We start from the raw sequence: 20,856 nt of genomic DNA on the forward strand, positions 1-20,856 counted from the left end.
GAGGGGGCTGATCTAGATGATGGCTCTGTTTGAATGGGCCTGGTTCCCACATTCATTTCAGGGTCCTCGGTCCCTGTGGGCTTCCTGTGGCCCTTTGCTGGGGCACGCACCATGAACATAGGGCTGTGTGGGTCATGTGAAAGGCTCGCTGACTCCTGGCTCCCCTTAGAGCTTGTTGCCCAGAAGGAACCCCTCAGGCATTACTGTCCTGGGCTCCAGCACTCAGAGCTGCTTGCTCTTTGTAACCCACACAGTTCTCCTTGTTCCCAGCTGGATCGCGATTGTGAGGTATGTGAAATTTGACAACGGGTGGGGGGCAACACGTGGCCTCACTGGCCCAAAGGAGACTGAAAGAAAACACCTCGGGACATCTGGGTGGCTCAGCGATTAAGCGTCTGGCTTCAGTTCAGGGTGTAATCCTGGAGTCTCAGGGATTGAGTCCCACATTGGGCTCCCTGCAGGGAGCCTGCTTCTCCCTCTACCTATGTCTCTGCCTCTCTCTCTCTCTCTTTCTCTGTATCTCTCGTGAATAAATAAATACAATCTTAAAAAAAAAAAAAAGCACCTCTTGGCCAGGCCACCCTGATACTTCCCCCACCCCCAGTCACTTTACTGGGCAGCCCATCGTCACAGCCATGGCTCCAAACTTTGTTCCTCCACAGGGACTGGGGGGCCTCCACGGCTTCCTTCCCTTAAAGCCTTCGTACCAGTGCGGAGAGATGGGGATGAGATCAGAGCTGGGCTCTGAGGCCAGGCGCCAATGGCAGTTTCTAGGCCTGATAGAGGGTGGTAGTGGTGCTGTGTGCTCTATGCCATCTCCTCTAGAGAGGGGAGTGCTCAGGAGGAGAAAAGCATGGAGACCCAGGCTGTGGCTCAGTTGAGGGAGACCGGGCATGGACTTTTACCACACAAGTTTATTTAAATAAAAGTGAACACATATGCAGGCTAGGTGGCCCGAGGGGATAGAGGTCGGGTAGGAGGGCAGATGGGAGGCAGACGTACAGGAGGGTCCAAGCAGAGTCTGTGTGGTACGAACCAAGCTGCAGGAGGAGTGGAGGGGGCCTCGGGGCAGTGCTGGGCTTCAGTGCTGGGGGCAGGGGGCCAAGGGTGGGTGAACCTGGTGCCAGGAGGTCACTTTCATCCCTCACATGCTCCCCTCCTCCCTGACCACCAGGGCCTAAGGCACCCCCCCCACCTCGGTCCCCTTATCCCTCTCCTGACATCAGCCTTCCCCTCAACTACTGGAAAGTCAAAAGACAAAATAAATAAGAATGGGCGAGTCCTGCCACGGCTCCCGGCAGCGGGGAAAGGAAGCCAAGCCAGGCACACTGCCCCGGAGCCCCGTGCTGTCGGCCCTGGGAAAAGAACAGGTAAAGTGCAAGGAAAATCCAGTAAGTAAAAATATACCAATGACTTTGTCAAATATACAGCTGCTGGCTGTCAGGGGAGCAGGCGGCTGGCTGGGGCGGGTGGCAGCAGCGCCCTCCGGGGAAGTGTTGGCCGACACAGCGTAGAGACAACGGAAATAAATAGGGGTACGGAGGAGTGGACAGAGGCCTCACCCGCTGGGCCGGTGCCCACAGGACGGGGCCTCTACCTGCGCACCTGCCCCATCCCCACGAGCCCCGCTCCTTGCCTGACTCCCCAGTGCTGTGGGCACTGACACAAAGCACCCGGCCGGCCGACAGGCTGTAAGGAAAGGATTATAATGTGGGATGGGAGCAGGGTGGGGGGCACGGGCAGCCGTGCAGTCAGCCAGGGCCGGAGCTGCCCTCAGTACTCGTCCTGGTCTTCCTGTTGGTGTTCCTCGATCTCATCGTCCTCAGGGGGTGCAAATCCTTCCTGGAGAGTGGGAAGGAGAGGAAAGCGGTGAGTCAGGCAGGCCAGGCAGAGGGGGAGACGGCTGTCAGGAGCTCGGGGGTGGGTGTGGGGTGGGGGGGCGAGGTCTAGTCCCACTTCCCCTGCTAATCTCTCTGTGGCCTTGGGCTCTGACTGCAGCTGGCTCTCCTCACCGTGTTCCTCCGGCCCCTCGGGTGCTACCCCTCGTGGTCTTCACGGGGCAGGATGGGGTGGGGCCCAGGCAGCCTGGGATGTGAGCGGGTGAAGGCAGGGCTCACCTCAGTGGCATAGAGAATGCCAATGATGCCCGAGATAACAGGGCTGTTCTCACTTTCGTGTTCCTGGCAGATGAGCTCAATGTCTCGAAGTTTGCTGAAGTAGAAGTCACGCTCCTTCTCCAGCCCATCCACGGTCAGCTTCAAATCCAATAGCTGCTTGGGGACACGGTGTTCAGGCCAGAGTCCTGACCTCAGACACCCCTTACTGCCCTGATGGCTCAAGGGCCTGGCTGTTTGTCAAGCGCTCTCTCAGCCACCATCACCCACCCTGCTCACCTGCTGGTTGAGTTCAAGAATCTGGGCATCAGTCTCATGACCGCCGTTCCGGGCTGATGGGGGATTCTTTCGGAGGATGCAGGGTGGGGCCACATTGCTCAGCCGACCAGAGGTCTGCATATTTTTGGGGCCTGTGGGGGACGTCCTCTGTGGAACTGCCCAGGGGAGAAAAGCGGGATGGGACCATGTGAGCCCACAGCTCACCTGGCATGAGACAGCCTGGTGTGACGGCTGCGGGGGCAGGCCCATGCGAAAGGCAGGCACTCTTGCCCTCCCCTCTTCTCCCACTCAAGAGGCAGCTACATCTAGGCCTCAAGCCATGGCCACACTGACACCACAGCAGCTGGACAGCTCTTTGGCAAGCCTGGGAGAGCAGGGACTTCGGGGAAGTAAAGAAGGTATGAGGTATGCGGAGGGAGGAGAGCTGGCCTGAGGGAGAGGTGAGGGGAACTGGGAAGGCGAATTTGGGAAATGGGGCTGGAAGGGTTGGGCCTCTTGTACTGTCAGCCAGAGTCTGAAGAAAAGCAGCTGTTGCAGGGTCGCAGATCTGGCACTTGCTGGGTCTTTCCTACCAGAGGCCCTACCCTCCCCGTGGGTGACCTCAGAGTCTCAGGGCCCCTGCCCCTCCAGGCTCCCTGCCTCAGGATGGGCTCTGTGTTCTCTGCTGGGCCTGACTCAGGGACCCGGGCTCCTCCCCCGCAGGCCGGGCATGCTGTGGCCACTTGTCTTCTAGCTATGGCCGCTCCCTAGTCAGAGCCGGCTGCTTCTAACGCAAAGCAAGCAGGTGAATGGGGGGCAGGCCCAGGCAGGGCAGCAGCGCAAACGGAGGAGTGGCTCTGCTATGACGGGTTCAGATGCTGGGCTGCTCCTCTCTCTGCCTCTCCCCAACCCTTTTGCCCCCCAAAGGCCCTACTGCTTCTCTCCTTTCTCCTCTAGAACCTAGACAAAGCCTCCTTTCATAAGACTCATCTCTTGAGGACTTGGGGCTATGGGCCTTTGGAGTAGGGGAAGATGTGATCCCAATGGGGGAAGCTGGGCAAACTCCTGTCCCCAGGTGTCCAGTGGGCAGGGGATAAGGAGGGTGTGTGGTGCTGGCACCAGGGCCTTGACCTGGATGGACCTGGACAGATGAACCGTGCCACATGCCTCCCCGTCGTCTCGAGGCACACAAGTTAGCTCACACTACCAAAGCAAGTGCTCTGGGCCTTCCACCGCCACTGCCCCCACGGCTGGTGCCGGTGTCTCCGTCTGTAGCCATCTCGGCAGCCCTGTCCTCCCTACTGTGACTCCCCCTGGTCTAGGCGGGCAGCAGGCGGCGTCATCTGAACTCCGTGATAACAGTCTCCTCTAGGCTGGCAGGGCCGGGCCGGTGGCCCAGGAGGTGCTCCTGGCTGTGGAGCCCTGCCGGCCCGGCCCCCCATACTCCCTCCCCCGGCTCGGGCACGTTACCTGCTGTGCCAATGAGTTTCTTGGATTTGTTGAAGATCTGATCACCTGGGTTAGGAGGTGGTGCTACGTCCTGGCCCTGCCGCGCCAGCAGAGGGTTGTAATCCTTTCCATCATAGTTTGCGTCAAAGAATTTCTTAAACCACTGAATAAACTCAAAATTATCTTGGAACTTTCCTTTCACTAATTTCTCTACGGGAATTATCTGAAATAGACCACACAAGCAGAGAACTTTAGCCACCTGCTGCTGTAGGGCTGCCTTCCTCTGTGAGAGGGCCACTGCTCTCAGGAAAGCCAGCCCCTGGGCTGCCACATCTTCCGCCTTCTCCACAGGAGGGGGCCCCCTCCCGGGGCACCAGAGCGCGTGGACAGCTGGTTGGGGCCTGGGCCCGGGATCCAGAGACAGCCATCTCCTCCAGGTACAGGAGGCCGAGGGAGGAGGTGTCCCTTGGTGCTGCTGTGTGCATGGGGGGTGGGAGCTGCTGGCACCAGGGCCTACAGGCCGCTGAGGCAGTAGAGTGAGCCAGGAGACTTTTCTCAGGCCCTACAGAGAAGGAACTTAATAGAAGTGGTGGACTGAGCCTTAGGTTCTGAGACGGATAGGGTCTAGAGAGAAGGAAGGGGCAGGAAGGTAGTCAGGAGGGGATGTCAAGTGTGGGGTTTTGTACCATGCTTTGAGCTAGGGGGACATTCCCTCTGGAAGGAAGGTGGGTGGAGAGAGGCATGAGAGCTGGAATGACCCCAGCAGCCCCCAGCCCCGGCTGGCGGGCCATCTTCTTCCCCAGGGTCACAGAGCTCCTCAGGGCCCCCCGGAGCGCAGGCACCTACTTTATCAACACCCATCTTCTTGAAAGCTGCTTGCAGCACTTTGAAGTTGTGGATGTATTCATGTTCTAGTTTGGCCTGGAACTTCACCTTCCTCAGGTGCACACAGCCGGGGAAGAGCATGTCCATGAACTGGCAGTAGGCTGCCCCTGTGGAGAAGCACAGCTGCCTGGGGGTGCCCGGTGGCGCCTCTGGCCAGGCACCTGCTTTCCCTTCCCAGGCCCTCTGCTGGCCCGCTCCCCCAAACCAGCCAGTCTCTCCTCTCTCCTTGTCCTACGTGTAGGACAGACACAGCCAGGATGCCCCCAGCTCAGCTCTCCAGGAATAAGAGCAGTCACTCCCCATGGATGCGGTCACGTACCAGCACCATACCACACACTGCATATATGGCGTTCCATCCTACCAACAACCCTAGTTTGAGAGGCCACAGGATCTCCATTTTATGGATGGGAAAACTGAGGCCTAGTGACGTGCCCAGGGTGGCACTGCCAGGAGAGCTGAGGTTTGGGCTCAGAGTGGCTACACTGGACCTTGTGCTGTTGCCCTCTAGCTTCACTGCCTGTCCCAGCTCTGGATACCCCACTGCCCCTCCTGTCCCACAGCCCTTCCCTGAGCCTCTCTTCCTCTCTGCCTCTGAGTCTTTCTATGCCATGAGACCCTCATTTCCTTTACCTCCAAATGCTCTGACTGGTTAAGGGCTCCGCAGCTCTCCTCAATCCTAATTACAAACTGCATTTTCTGCTGTGGCCGTTTGGCCTCCCCCCTGCCATCCTCTTCCCTCCCCTCCCCTTCAGCAGGGTCCACTCTCCCCACTCCCAGGCTCCTACCTGAACAGAGCTGTTCTATCTTGGTATAGTTGAGGTGCAGGGAGTCATTGACCCATGCAAGCATATCATGGCGACTCAGATTTTCACTGGTCACGGATGTGGAGTACACATTGACGGCCATTCCCCAGCTGCAGAGAAGGAAGACAGGCACGGTCAACACCTGGGGGCCTTGTGCTGTTCTTTAACTGTAGGGAGAGAAGGAGCCAGAGAAACCCTGGGGAGGTGGAAAGCATCTTCCTCTAGACCCCCTTTGCAGTCTTGCCTCCTGGAAAACTTCAGGCATTTCCCGAGTGGTCACTCTATGCCAGCCGTGTGCTGAGGAACTGGTGGCGCGGTAAGATGTGGTCTCTGCCTTCGAGGAGTTTACAGACAGGCAAACCCTTACCGGGCGGGTGAGAGGGCAGTAAAAGCACATGCCCTTATAGGCAGCATAAAGGCAGGAGTGATCTCTTCAGCTTGACAAGGTCAGTGAAGACTTCGGGGCAGAGACGGCTGGAGTCTGGGAGAGCTCAGAGTTTTCCAAATGTACAAGGGACGGGGTAGAAGGGTACCGCGGGCCCAGGGACTAGTGAAGACAAAGGCATGGCTGATTCTGGGACTCTGAGTTGTTCAGCAGGCCCGGGGAGCAAGTTTTTGTGTTGGGGTGTGGTACAGTGAGGTTGGCAGGGACAGCCTGCAAAGGGCTTTGTTTTCCAAGAGGAGGCCAGACTTTCTGTTCAGACAACAGGAAGAAGCCATGAGAAGATTTTAAGCAGGCGGTAACCTGACCAGATTTGTGTTTTAGAAAGATGACTAACCTTTGTCTCTCCTTTGACTTCCAACCCCGTATTTCTGTGACAGGTGGCCTGCTGGTTGACCCCTAGGCACCTACATTCTGCTTATCTAGAACCTCCCCTCAATCCAGGCTTCTGCTCTTGTCTTCATTATCCCAGTGGACATGAGCAACAGTCACTCAGTCACACACTTAGGAACCTGGGGGCTGCTTCCCACCACCCTCCGATCCAATCAGTCATTGTGTCTTGTAGCTCTGCCTTCTTAGTAAGCCTGCTCTTCCTACCTCTCCTGCTGCCTGGGGGGTTTGCATGCAGGCTCTCTGGCCAAGGCCAAGGCCAGCAGTAACCTCCTATAGGCCTCCCAGCCTCCAGCCTCTCTCCTAGCGCCCCACCCCCCTCCACTGCTGCCAGCAAAAGCTACAGAAAAGCAGCCTGAGCCACACCACTATACAGAGCAGTCATGAACGAGACACCCATTGGCTGAATTTGCCTTGCAGATGCGAACTGCTCAGCACTCACACTGTTGGAAACATTTTTGAATTAGTGCCCAATATTTTAACGTGAGGACATTTCACACAAATGACTTGAGGTTTCTGGCTTCTTTTGGCAACCCTGGGCCTTTTGTTTCCTCGCAGCAACCATGGCAGGATCTGGGTAGAGGCGCCCCCTTCTGGCCAGCAGGTGTGAGTGCCTCCTTACCCTGCCCCCAGAGGCACAGGGAGACCAAGTGTCAGCTGCTGTTTATCACTGACTTGCACTGTTAGGAGGGAAATGTATCTTGTAACTAGGTCTTTATCAGAAGTGGAGAAATAGAAAATAGACAAAAGGACAGTGTATTCTGAGAATTCTGAGAGTGCTTATTTCCGGAGTGAATAATATTTCCCTAGGTTTAATACACAAAGTGTCTCTGTGAAGGAAAAATATGCCTAGACCATCCCCTGTGCCTGTAGGCATCTGCCCTTATCATGTGACCCTCCTCACCACTTATCAAACTCCTAAATGGGCCCCACCTCTCCAGCCCTCTCACTTTGCTCCCCAAGTTAGGAGCCACCAGCAGCTGTCTGGATTGCTGCCCCCTCCCCGAAATCCACTCATTCTCTGCTCCCATGGTTTTTATTTTTAATTTTTTTTCCCCATGGTTTTTAAACTCTGGTCCCTGGAGCAGCAGCAGTGGTGCTGTATGTGCTTTAGCTTGCTAGAAATTCCAATTCTTCAGTCCCACCCCAGACCTACTGAGTCAGAATCTGCACCTACCCAAGATGCCCAAAGAGTCTGCAGGTGCAAATTGGTGAAGCCGCTTTAGAGAGGAGGCTTGGTTGGCATTCATCAGGCTGTGCTCCCCTGCACCCTCGACCCCAAGGATACATAGTGGAACCTCATTAGATGTGCATGTAACTTCAGTTTTTGAGAAAAATTGAGAGAGAAACAAAAATTATTGTCTTGGGAGCTTCTGAGAAACATAGCCTGGCCCTTGAGGGGCTTACATTAGGTGGAAGGGACAGACCTATAAGTGATTTCAAGAGAACTGACAGGCTGTGACTGAGCATGCTCAGGGTGCTATAGGAACAGAGAGGGGCAGGGCATGTCTCCATGCACGGGGTTGAGAGACAGTGTCTGGAGGAAATAATGCCCAAGATGAAAGTTTGAGGGGGAGGAGGAGGCCAGGCCAGAGGTGATGAGAGATGATCAGAAAGAGGAGAGGCACATGAAGAAGCATCATTCATAAAATTGGCTGAGTACCTTGCCTGTGACAGGCCTGGAAACCCCATTCCTGGCATCAAAGCTCCTACTGCCAGGGGGACAGGCATCTAAACAAATCCTGTGGTGAGAACAAGGGTCACAATACAGGGCACTGGGCTCAAAGCCATGTGTAAGAGGAGACTCAGTGCAAGGAGACTCCCTCAAAATTACCCTCGGAAATCTCTGGAATTCCTAGCTTCTGAGTCCTCAGAAGCTCCCAAGATGGTAATTTTTGTTTCTGTTGGCTTTTTGGCCTGCCTGGCCTCCCTTCCCCTGGGCAACGAAGGACAAAACAAGAGTGTTTCTCTCTCAATTTTTCATAATTGCAGAGACAGGGTTTAGGAGTTTCTAGGAAACTCACCTCAAGTAACATTGGTAAGCCAGTGGGAATAGATGGACACCAAACTTGACAAAGAGACAGAATGGATGAGGTGGAGAAAAGTACAATTTATTTTGATGAGTATTTAGTTAGTGAGAAATAGGAAAGATTTGCCCCTGTCCTTAGGGTGTTTGTAGTCTTACTGGGAAGACAAACACAAAGGAGAATCGTAGAACCAAATACCCCCAAAGTGTGTGGTGAAAACAGTAGGTGTGACAGGAAGTCAGAAAGGAGAGCATGTAGAGTTAGAAATGTGCTTGACTGGCCCCTATAGGAGTGGTCAGACCCTGCCAGATCCTAGGGGGCTTGCACAGTCCTGCTGGAGCTGAGTGCAGAGGGGACAAGCTATTATGGATACTGTTGGGGTGTATCCAACAGTATCCTTCCATGAGCTAGGAGGAGGATTATTTCTCCCTGAGGCCCCTGGGAGCAGGGTGATTTGGGGTTAGCAGGGGAGGGCTATGGCTTTGCATTCTGCTAGGTTTCAGAGGGTCTGAGTCAGTCAGGACTGGTTCTGGAAGGTAAAGGGGGAGGGGGTCTTAGGTTGGCCCTGGGAGTTCTGAGTCACTTTAGGGATTTTTTTTTCTGTTTAGTGTATATGAGTTTCAAGGATTGATTATTGATAAAAGCAGAGGCATTGCTCCAGCTCAACATTAGTCCTTCAGGTTTTCACTGAAATCATTTTAGCTTCAAGGTTCTTCCATCCTGAAAGCATCTTCTTGGGATTCCACAGGACTGAACAGGTGATGGTTCACTTTCTTTACTAGAAAAGCACATCAGACTTTTGGGCAGAGATTTTCTAGTAGGCCAGAGTAAAGCCCAAGTGCATGTGTGTGTGTATGTATAACTATATACATATTATACAGAACTATATTATATATTATGTGTATAACTATATATAAGGTACTACATATAAAATTTATTAGTATGTGTTTATATGTAACATATAACATATGTAGTGTATTATATACAGTTGACCCTTGAACAATACAGGGTTAGGGGAACTGATCCCCTGCATAGTTGAAAATCTGTGTATAATTTTTTTTTAATTTTTATTTATTTATGATAGTCTCACAGAGAGAGAGAGAGAGAGAGAGAGAGGCAGAGACACAGGCAGAGGGAGAAGCAGGCTCCATGCACCGGGAGCCCGACGTGGGACTCGATCCCGGGTCTCCAGGATCGCGCCCTGGGCCAAAGGCAGGCGCCAAACCGCTGCACCACCCAGGGATCCCTGTGTATAATTTTTGACTCCCTCCAAAACTTAATAGTCTACTGTTCACCAAAAGCCTTACTGATGACATAAACAGTTGATCAACATATATTTTGCATGTCATATGTATTATATATGTATTCTTACAGTAAAGTAAGCTAGAGAAAAGAAAATGTTATTAAGAAAATCACAAGGAAGAGAAAATACAACTTCAGTACCGTATTGTATTTCTCAAAAAAAAAAATCTACATATAAGGGGACCTATGTAGTTCAAACCTGTAGTGCTCAAGGCTCAACTATATATGGTTACACACACACACACACACACACACATACACCCACACCCACACATACACTCCAGGTGATTCTGGTGCATGGTATTAGAATACCGTCCTCACCTGACATAGGTGGGTGCCTGGGACTGACTGGCCTACACTGCAGTGGCATAGGCTGGGATGTTGACATGTTTTACTACCTCCCTGGGGGGGAAGTGTTAGCCATCTTCTTCCTTGATGCATAGGAAAAATTTCCGGTTTTCCTTCCAGAATACAACTAAAGACCTTGCCATCACGGTTCTAAGAGTCACCAGGAGCTACACAGGTATTTTAAAAATGCCAAAGTCTTCTCAGATGGGCTGGAAATTCCCAGTTCTGTCTGTGCCTCACGATGGGGGGCATTTTCCACACCTTTGATCACTCTGAATCTAGGGTTCCCCAAAGTGGCAACAGGGCATATAAGAAGGAAGTTGGGGAAAGAATGTCTCCTTTCAGGACAACAATCATGTTGTTACCTCTTATTGGGCTTTTTGGAAAATGGGTGAGGATGGGGTGGAGTGAGGTGGGAGGGTAGGGTGAGTATGGGTGGCAGGCTGATATTAGGAACAGAGCCATTATCTCCACTCAGGACTGGCTACTCTCTGCCTTGGTTGGGTCCATTTTAGCTCAGGAGGACTCCTCTAAGGCACCCACGGGTCGCTGCAAAGATTTTCTGTCACACTTGCTAGTGAGACACAAAGAAACAATCTTCTGGCTCCCTTATCTCATCTTTTTTTTTTTTTTTTTTTTTTTGAAAAGCAAGATTTATCTATTTGACAGAGAAAGAGTGAGAGTACACAAGCAGGGGGAGTGGGAGAAGCAGGCTCCTCACTGAGGAGCCCAATGAGGGGTTCCATTCCAGGACCCTGGGATTAAGACCTGAGTTGAGGGCAGGCAGACACTTAACCTACTGAGCAAGATTTCATTATCCTTTCCTAGATTTGGCTCTGTAAATACAACTAAATTATGGCCAGCAGGTGGCACCCAGGTCCTGAACAAAGCCTTCTCTTAAACATTTCCCTGGTCCCCAAATCTCTCCCTAGATCAATTTAGAAAAAGAGCCCCTACCTTTGATGTGGCCCTCCAAAGAGGAAGCCTGTTTTTGTCAAAAGTTCATGGTATCAGGGCACAGGGGGTGCTTAGTCCTGACCTGGACATCCTATAAGAGCTGGACCAGATGGAATGGCCTGGAACGTTAGGTCTAAGAATCTGGACTGAACTATACTACCCTCCCTATTCCTCAAAACCACACATTAAACTCATCAACTGATCCAACTTCTGATGACTTTTTGTACCGGGTGTTAACTCAGACCTAGACGCAAAGTGGACCAGCTTCTGGGGACAAAGATATATAAAGCATTTACCCAAGCATCCAGCCCTACATAGCCCAACTGCCTTCAATTATAGCAGAGAAACAGTCTGAGAAAACTCTTTAAGTTAACACACCCATTACCAAGGGTTGCTTTCCCTCTTCTGAGACAATGGTAGGCAACCACACAAGGGGTCAGCCCCTGTTCCAGAAGCTACCATAGCGGGGTCTTTCCTATCCCTTTGTTCCTACCATCATCTTTGGCACATAGAAACCCTCAAGAGAAACAGTCCCTGACTGGATTTGTGGCATGTCACTTGGAGTGACACCTGAGTCAGCTGAAGATCCTGTTCCAGGATCAGACTGAGAATGTGGCCTTGGGAAAAGCCTGCTCTTCAGAACCTTGACTCGGGCTACCAGGTTTGGAGTCATGGGATAGACAAGTTGAGGAGGTGTAATCTGGTGATTTTGCTAAATCTCTTCCTGTGCTAGGACCATAAGGTTCAGGGTGCATTTACTGGCTATGGGAAAGGTGGTTATAGTTCTCATCAGGAGAGGCAGAGTTGCTGTCATTCTGTTGCCTAAGGCCTTGAAAGTGGTCAAGACTAAATCTTAATATCTCATGGTCAGAAGAGTTTCTAGAAACCATCCACTTCCTTCCCAGATACCTAGGACTACATTAAGTCTAGGGATTTATATTCTTAAATCATAAATAAGTCTGTATAACTCTGAAAGCTCACACAAATTCCAGTATTTAATAATGGTATCATGAGCCTAAATCTGATTTTGGCTTTTTGTTTTCAGGTCTTCAGTGGGAATCTATCTTCCACAAGTATATCTTAAAGATAATTAAGGGGTCTCCAGTTCTTTGGTCCCTAGGAGAACTCCCTGCAGTTCCCAGGACTCTGCCCTCTGTCCAGCACGGCTATGAAAGACTACCAGGTCTTCCACTTCTGCAGGGTACTGGGCATGTCTTCAGCAGCCTCTAAAAAGGTGCTATGTTAAGAATACTGATCTCCAGTCAGCACAATTGGATTCAAATCCTGGCCCTAACATCTCCTAGCAGCTTGGCTTCAGGCCTCAGTTTCCTCATCTATAAAATGGGGACAGTTCCCACTTCATAGAGCCTTTATGAGGATTAAGTGAACCACAGATACCAAGTGCTGTGCAGAGCCTAGCATATCATACGTTTTCAGTGTCACTGGAGCAGACAGTGAGAATCCAAGGGGGTTTGAGAAGGCAGGTACCCAACACATATCCAGCTTCAGATCTCCGAGCCCAAGAAAGGCAAGTCCAGGATGGGGGACAGACCACAGAATGTTCCCCTTTCTGTCTGGGGACAGCCATCTGGGCTTCCCGCAGCTGGGCCTCTGACCACAATCCCTCCCCAGCTCTGGATTTCCCATCTATTGGGCTTTGTAGATGCCATCCTACCGGCCAGGAGAACTGGAACAGATGCTGTGAGATCAGAGGACAACTCTGAGGAGTCTGCCAAAACGTTTCCCGCTCCTGATGTGGGGCTATGCCCATTGTCACTGGGCTAACCCTTCCTGCCCAGGCCCAGGGGGGCTGAAGTCATCTGTCTGGAAAAATCTGCAAAATCGCTACCCCTTGTCCCCCTGGGTCACACATCCAGGTTATTCTGGGGTTGCATGGAGGCAATACATGCAGGCAAGCATGGAGGGTTCTGAGGGGGTGGAGGGGCTCTGCAGGCGGGTCACAAAGCCCTGGCAGACCCAGCCAATCACCTTCTCTCATGGGGGGGGGCGGGGGACAAGGACCTGACTCATAGGGAGGCTCAGCCTCTCAAAGCTGAATTAGTCAAAGGTAAAGAGGGTGTAGGTGGCATAGTTCCAGGGCTGGTGGGGACGAGCTCATGCCCACTCCAGCACATTGGGCCAGAGATCTGGATGGTGTTGGTTCTGGTAGGGACTGGAGCTTTTCCAGGGTTCTGTTCTTATAATACTTTTAGGTCATGTGGCTATTCTCTGAGGTCCTGAACCCTGCTGAGGTACCAGCTACTAGGACACATTGTACTGAACAATGATCTCAACTCTTAAAGAGGCTTCTCCAGGCTGGTCTGGGTAATGCTGTCATATGCCTCGTAGCTGCTGTTCAGCCTCCCTCTCCCTGGCCTACTCTGGAGGGGTGGACTGCTGGCCCCTCAGTGGCTAGCCTGAGGACAGAACAGGGAGCAGGGCTGCAGAGGCTGCTGTAATGTGTTAAGGGGAGAACATTTGTTTCTGCAGCCCTCGTGTGCCTGATGTTTCCTTAATGATCCTTCATGCTTCAAAAGCAGGTCTGTGTCTCAGAGGACACAGAGGACACATATAAGCCATGTCATTTTATCTTCCTTCTTTAGGCTGTGTGGCTTGCCCTTGTCATTGGCCAAGTGGCATGTTCTCCCTACCTCTGGAACAAATGGATCTGACCAGTTTTTAGCTACTTTGCCTCAATCCCAAGCTCAGCCCTCCTCTGCTCTCATACCTCCTCCTGCCCCGCAGCCAATCCCTCTCAGAATCTTCCAGCTTCACTTCCTTGCCTTTTTGACAGACTGCTCATTTCATCCTCTAGCCTTGCCACCAGAAAGTCTACAACAAACTTGACATGCGTCGGTGTTGGGTTTTCTGTTTTCTCATGCAGACCATCACTCTTCAGGTCCCCTAGACTCTAGCTGCCTGTCCTATAGGAGACAATGGGCCTCTCAGTGGGATATGCACTAGAGAGTTACGAGAAGGCCTGCCTTCTTTCAAACAGCTTTCAAACCCTGGTCTACCAAGGTTCCTGAAATTCCCACCACAAATGACACTCTTATGGATTATAGCCTTCATCTCCAAAAAGCCTTAGTAATTCTCTCAATTTTGAATATGAGGAAATAAAGGCTCTGGGTTCAAGTGACTTGCTCAAGCTCAAGCTCAAGCACTGGCAAGACCAGAGCATGAGCCTACCTAAAGCCTATGCTCTGACTATGCCACCACACTGGCAGGAAAAGCTATTTGATCTTGCACAGCCCCAGTGTGCGACACCTTGCTCCGATTTGGGCCCCTGAGCATTGAAAGAAGGGAAAAGAAATTTCTTCTTTGTGTTTCTTTTTCCAAGCTACTGCAACACTGTCTTTTTAAAGATTTTATTTATTTATTCATGAGAGACATAGAAAGAGAGGCAGAGACAAAGGCGGAGAGAGAAGCAGGCTCCCTGTGGGGAACCCAGTGTGGGACTCGATCCCAGGACTCCAGGACCACGGCCTGATCCAAAGGCAGACACTCAACCATTGAGCCTTCCACATGCCCCAGCAACACTGTCTTAGTTTCAGTCACCAAGGATTTACAGCCTGCTGACATATGGTGCTAAACACTGTGTGAGGCACCATAAGGGCACAGGATCATTTAAAGACAAGGATCTGGGATCCCTGGGTGGCGCAGCGGTTTGGCGCCTGCCTTTGGCCCAGGGCGCGATCCTGGAGATCCGGGATCGAATCCCACATCAGGCTCCCGGTGCATGGAGCCTGCTTCTCCCTCTGCCTGTGTCTCTGCCTCTCTCTCTCTCACTGTGTTCCTATCATAAATAAATAAAAATTAAAAAAAAAAATAAAGACAAGGATCTTGTCCTTAAGGAGCCTTTGTTTGACTGAAAAAGTAAGAGTAATTCATAAAACAATAAGAGATCCCACAAACCAAAACATATGAAGTGCTCAACTGTGAAAGTACATTTGGCGGTTAAATGCTCCAAGAGAGTGCAAAGGATGAGTGTGGGCCCAGTCAGATGATTTCTGGGGGAGGGTGGCACCTAACTTGGGCCTTTAAAGATGACACAATATCAAAAAGAAGTGAAGAGAAAATGGGAAATTAGAGCCGTGAGAAGTAAGTTTGTTGTTACTTTTATTTTTTAAAATGGGCCGAAGACCAGTGATTGAATCTTAGAGGAATCTTAGGGGATGTGATCAAGAGAGGAGATAGGAGACATAGGTGATGTGTCAGGAGCCAAGGGTGGGACTGGTTTCAAGGAAGGGTTATCTGCCCTGTTTAATGAAGTTTCCAGACCTCTGATGGAGAAATGGTCATTAGATTGTGCAAGAAGACATGACGAAAGTCTGAATCATCTTGCTGGAAGCTGGAAACAGAAGTTACACCTGAAGACAGTTACGGAGTCCCAGGTTATTTGCCCATGAGGATGCTGAGCGGGAAAAATCAGGAGTCTATCATCCAGGGCATTTGTGTCTGCTGCCACAGCAAGTGGGGTGGAGTAGCAAGTGACTTGCCTGCAAGGCGGGGACACTGTGCTGCTCTTAGTGAAAGCTGGAAATGGTATATATAAGATTTAACATAGACTTGTGCTCTTCATCTTCGCCAACCTGCCCATCCTACTTCAGAAACCATATCCTGTTCTTAAGTCCTAGATGGTAGCTGTCCAAGGAGGCTCACAAGCACAACCTCACGGTCTTTCTTTTTTTTTTCCTCACGGTCTTTTTCTTTTCTTTTCTTTTTTTTAAAGATTTTATTTATTTATTCATAGAGATGCAGAGAGAGAGAAAGAGGCAGAGACACAGGCAGAGGGAGAAGCAGGCCCCACGCAGAGAGCCAGACGTGGGACCGATCCAGGGTCTCCAGGATCATGCCCCGGGCTGCAGGCGGCACTAAACTGCTGCGCCACTGGGGCTGCCCCCTTCACGGTCTTTCTAAAGCTTCTTACAACACTGTGTCATGAATGAAAAGAAAGAATGGGAAAAAATTTAAATATAATAATAAAGTCTTAACCGAATTGAACGTTTGGAAAATATTTTAAGTATTCATTTGCCATTCCGTTTAACTGTAGCTAATTCAGAACCCCCTTTGATCTTTAGTTTCGTTGAAAATCTTGTTGAAAAGCACTCTATTGAGGCAGGATGGAATGCACAAAATTTATTACTAAGGACTTTCCAGAGCCTCTGATTCACTCCCTTGCTTATCGCCATTTATGGAGTGTATGTTCTAGTACTAAACCCAGGTGCAGGGCCTATAGGAAGGAATGGGACCAGCTCTGGGTGTTCACGGACCAGGGTCCGAGCTAGGCCAGTGAACAAATAACCAAAGGGCTTTACATTATGCTACAACCCACACGAAGGAAGGCATGCTGTTGGAGCAATCCTGCTTCCTGGGCCAGGGAAGGCTTTGTAGAGGAAGCATAGTTTGATGTGGGTCTTGAAGGAGAAGGTAATCAAACAGAGAGTTAAGAGGAGAGAAGAATGGACTGGGAAGAGAGAGAAAATTACAAATAGTTCACCCCAGAATGCATGCTGGGAGCAGGAGATAAGGTTAAAAAGGTAGACAGAAGTTACACACCAGGAGCTCTGTAAAGAGGTTTAGAGGGGGTATTTCATCCTGGGGGAAACCCAGCAAGGGATTTTTTCCCCCTCCTGGATATAATATATTTGTAACAATACAAAAATATTTATAACAATACTATAGTTAAAAAACTGAGTGTAATTTCCCAATCAAAATTACAGTAAATGAAATTACAGTGATTAGAAACTGCATTAAATTTATAATTTTTGAGGCTTTATTTTATATAATTTTCTCAGTAAAAACTGAAGAGATCCCCAAGTGCTGTTTGCAGAAATCAGTGCCCTGTAAATTTTTGGAAACTATTTTGAAATAATTTTAGACTCACAATTGCAAAATAGGACAAAGAATTCCCATGTATCCATATCCAGCTTCCCCAATAACATCTTACATAATAATTGTGAAGGCTGGGAAGTTGACATTGGTACATTATTAACTAAGCTACAGATGTTATTTGGATTTATTTATTTATTCATGAGAGACACAGAGAGAGAGGCAGAGACACAGGCAGAGAGAGAAGCAGGCTCCATGCAGGGAGCCCGATGTGGGACTTGATCCCGGGACTCCAAGATCATGTCCTGGGCCAAATGCAGGCCCAGGCTAAACCACTGAGCCACCCAGGGATTCCCCCATTATTTAATCAGTTTTTACATGCACTTTTTTTTTTTTTTGGTGTACAGTCTGTGAAATTTCACCACATGTGTAGATTCATGTAATTACAACCCTACTAGGATGCAAAATTGTTCTATAACTTCGGGGAAACTCCCCTGTGTGGCCTCTCTGTTGCCACACTTGGTCCCCAACTCCAAACCCTGGCAAGCATAGATCTGTTTTCTATTGCTATAATTTTAAGAATGCTATATAAATAGAATTATATAGTAATCTTTTGAGATGAGTTTTTCTCCCCCTCAGCATGATGCCTTTGGGTTCTATCCAAGTTGCTGCATGGATCAAGAGTCCTTTTTTGCTGCTGAGTAGTATTTTCCAAGCAATGGTACAAATATGGATATACCACAGTTTATCCATTCACCCATTGAAGGATATCTGGGTATTTCCAGTTTTTGGTGATTACAAAAAACCCTATGAGAACTTTCATCAGTCTTTTCTTGCTTTGTCTATGAAGGTCTGGCTCTGGGAGAGCTCTCTCTCTCTGTTTTTCTGTCCTCTGGAACCACAAAGCTGGTTGGGATTTGTAGCCGGGAGGCCCGGGCATTAGGTTCGAGGAAGAGACTGAGACACAGGTGTACAAGCAAACTCTTTGGACTGACTGTTTCCCAAACTATGGGTTTGCTCGATCTAAAGCCAAGTCTGCCCCTGTAGGCCAATTTCTTGCTTCTTACATGCATTCTGTAACCCAAATTTGTGAACTTATTTCATTATGGTACAATTTTATCAAGGATAATTTAGCATTATAGTGGTCAATCTGGGGAACCTTCGATATGAACAAAGTTGAGAGTGCTTTAGAACAAAAAGGGGACAAAGTTTCAAACATTCAATTGTTTGCAGGATTATTGGGGCTGAATCCATTAAGGTCCAGAATGCCCTGTCTGAAGTTCTACCCAAACTTGCACAATACCTTCTTAAAGCTAAAGGAGGACTAAAATAGTTAAAAGCATAATACAGAAAGGACTCATCAGACCTTGAGCAGTTCTTGTAACACTCCTATGCTTCAGTCAAAAAACTCAGTGGGTGAGGATATGGATTTACTGGGCCATAAACAGAATAGTTATTCCCTGACCCGAACCAAATACTCTCTTTTTAAAGATTTTATTTATTTGTGAGAGAGACACAGAGAGAGAGAGACAGAGAGAGTGTGTGTGTGGAGGGAGGAGCAGAGGGAGAGGGACAAGCAGACTCTATGCTGAGTGCAGAGCCTGATGTAGGCTCAATCTCAGGACCTGAGATCATGACCTGAGCTGAAATCAAGAGTGGGATGCTTAACCGACTGAGCCCCCAGGTGCCCCCAGAACCAAATACTCTTTTATCTTTAGTGCCTCACAAAGCTGTATATATTACAGTTGCAGATATATGTTCTGCTTTCTTTAGTGTTCCTTTAGACTGAAAGAGTCAACATTTGCTTGCCTTCTTCTGGAAAAATCAACAATATACCTGGACTGTTATGCTCTAAAGATTTTCTGAGGTAGCACCTACTTTTCACAGATCCTCAACCACAAACTCAAGGACCTTAAAGTTCCACATGATTGTTTATGTGGATGACCTTGTGTTGTGCTCTAAAGACACCTAAACTCTAAGACTGATTCCAGGGATCTACTGATTCCTGTCTTCTTTCAGAAAGGGCACAATGTTTTCAAAGAGAAGTTACAATTTGGCTAAAGTAAAGTTCATTGCCCAGGACATGATTTATCCCAAGGAGGTAAATTCTATACTTTCGACAGACTATAGGCCAGCCACAACTTTCCAACATTTCTAAATCATCACATTTATAACCAAGTTCTCAGTATGCAGTTCTCTTCCTTAGGAATCTAAACATGAAGAGGCCTTTTGTGGATTAAATTAGCCCTTCAACATCTTCCCACTCTGGGCTTACCTAATTATCATAACCTTCTCTACCTATTTGTACATGTGAGGTCTCGACAAACCTTTGGTGTTATGACTCAACCTCATGGGAATCATCAGACATCAACAGTCTACTGCCGTGTCTCTTCTCCTGTGGCAAAGCCTACTCACCTGTCCTAAGGGCAACAGCCCAGCATCTAGGCTAGTGGAGGTTTCTGCACACTTGGTTCTAGGGCCTCCTTTATATCTGATGGCCCTTCACGGTGTACAGTATTTGTAGTTCACTAAAAATACACCACATTTCTCAGTAAGTAGGCTTACCACTAGTGAAATCTTATTATTTTCTCCCTTACAGATTTTTCTATTCATTGTGGTAATACTTTGAATCCTGCTACCCTATTTCTAGATGTCATGTTTTCAATGAGGCGAATGGTTTCTGTGGTAGGAAAAAGAGATCGTTAGATAATTCAAGAAGGAGAAAAACTGAGCCTCGATTTAAGAACTAAAACCCTAACTACTCAAGGGAAATCAGGGTTGCTTTCTTTTCTCCTCAAACCTTTTCAGTTCATGCTTTACAAGAGGCCTGGAAAGTAGGGCAAATCTTACTGAAGGTGGAACTGACAAACTGCTGCAGGCCAGCTGTGGGATGTGAAAGAGAGAGGTCAAGGAGAACCCCACAGTTTCTTGCTGCAGCACTGGAAGGATTAAGAGAAGTACAGAGGAGCAGGTTTGAGGATGAAGTGAGACCATACACGAATACTGTGAAGAATACCGAAGGGTATTACAAAACGTCATCATTAATGGGGCATAATATTCCATGCTTTATTAAATCAATCTTCAGTAGGTGAACATTTCTGATAATGAGATAGGGCTAGAATTCATATCTGTGAACAATCTAGTTTTGTCTAAATGTAATACTATCCTGTGGGGAGGGAATTACTATGTCAAGGGGAGTGGCATCTTTTAAAGCCTAACAGCTTTCCAAAAAGATGGTTACCTTTGATTTTTCTTCCAGTAGCTTGAGAACTCATTTCAATACACTGTCACCAACATGGAATATTATTATTTTTTAAAATGTGTTGATCTAAAAAAAAAATGTGTTGATCTAATAAAAAACTTTTTTTTTGTTCTTTTAAAAAGCATTGCTTTACTATTGAAGGAGAACATTATTTCTACATTTATTACCCACATAAAAGTATTTGTCTGTGAACTCTTTGGGCTGTAAAGTTTGAGGAACCCATAAGTCATCCATGTGGTTTAACAAACATCTGGAGATTTTTGATAGTAAATTCTCATTATTCACACCTTTACTGAAGATCTAGGGTCCTGGAATGCATTTTTCCTGGCCCCAGACATAGTTACTTTTTTAGTAAATGCCTGATATTCCATGTAATTTATTCTGAGCATGAGATATTAGACTATGTCCTTATATGAAGGTTTTGAAGATTCACTTAAGGAAATTATAAAATGAAAGAAAATTTTGTTGCTATACTGCACTTATGCTAAAATGTATTTTGATTTGGAAAAAGTGGAAGTTTGGTAACAATGAGAGAAAATGCATATCACCAGGGAACCAAGAGAAAGCTAGATATTACCTAATATATGTGCCCCTCATATTTTTGCCTCATACTTTGGGGAAAGAGGTTAAGAAAGGGGAAATGACTTAGGGTTTCCTAAGATTCTGCAAAAGTGGGAGAAATAGAGAATTAAGAAAGCACACTTTAACTGCACCACCAAACTAGGTAGCCTTATGGTGTATTTCCTAAGAAATATATTGGCATGTTTAGCCACATGTAGTCAGGCAG

The 20,856-nt window shown here is 48.5% G+C and overlaps 1 protein-coding gene across 2 annotated transcripts in view; it reads right to left on the reverse strand.

Moving 5' to 3' along the window:
- Positions 1–896: 896 nt before the first annotated feature.
- MAPRE3 (microtubule associated protein RP/EB family member 3) overlaps positions 897–20,856 on the reverse strand; it is a 54,257-nt gene continuing 34,297 nt past the window's right edge. Inside the window, exons 2-7 of one of the 2 annotated variants that reach the window (XM_072767457.1) lie at positions 5,492–5,619; positions 4,668–4,813; positions 3,843–4,044; positions 2,394–2,548; positions 2,118–2,270; positions 897–1,842 (exon numbers count right to left, since the gene is read on the reverse strand). In XM_072767457.1, the coding sequence (XP_072623558.1) occupies positions 1,774–1,842; positions 2,118–2,270; positions 2,394–2,548; positions 3,843–4,044; positions 4,668–4,813; positions 5,492–5,612 (846 nt within the window). In that variant the 5' untranslated portion in view covers positions 5,613–5,619 and the 3' untranslated portion in view covers positions 897–1,773. The remainder of the gene's footprint in view (positions 1,843–2,117; positions 2,271–2,393; positions 2,549–3,842; positions 4,045–4,667; positions 4,814–5,491; positions 5,620–20,856) is intronic. The other variant, XM_072767458.1, reaches the window with a different exon arrangement.

This window comes from Vulpes vulpes, chromosome 8 (assembly GCF_048418805.1).
Source record: "Vulpes vulpes isolate BD-2025 chromosome 8, VulVul3, whole genome shotgun sequence".
Classification (NCBI taxonomy): domain Eukaryota; kingdom Metazoa; phylum Chordata; class Mammalia; order Carnivora; family Canidae; genus Vulpes; species Vulpes vulpes.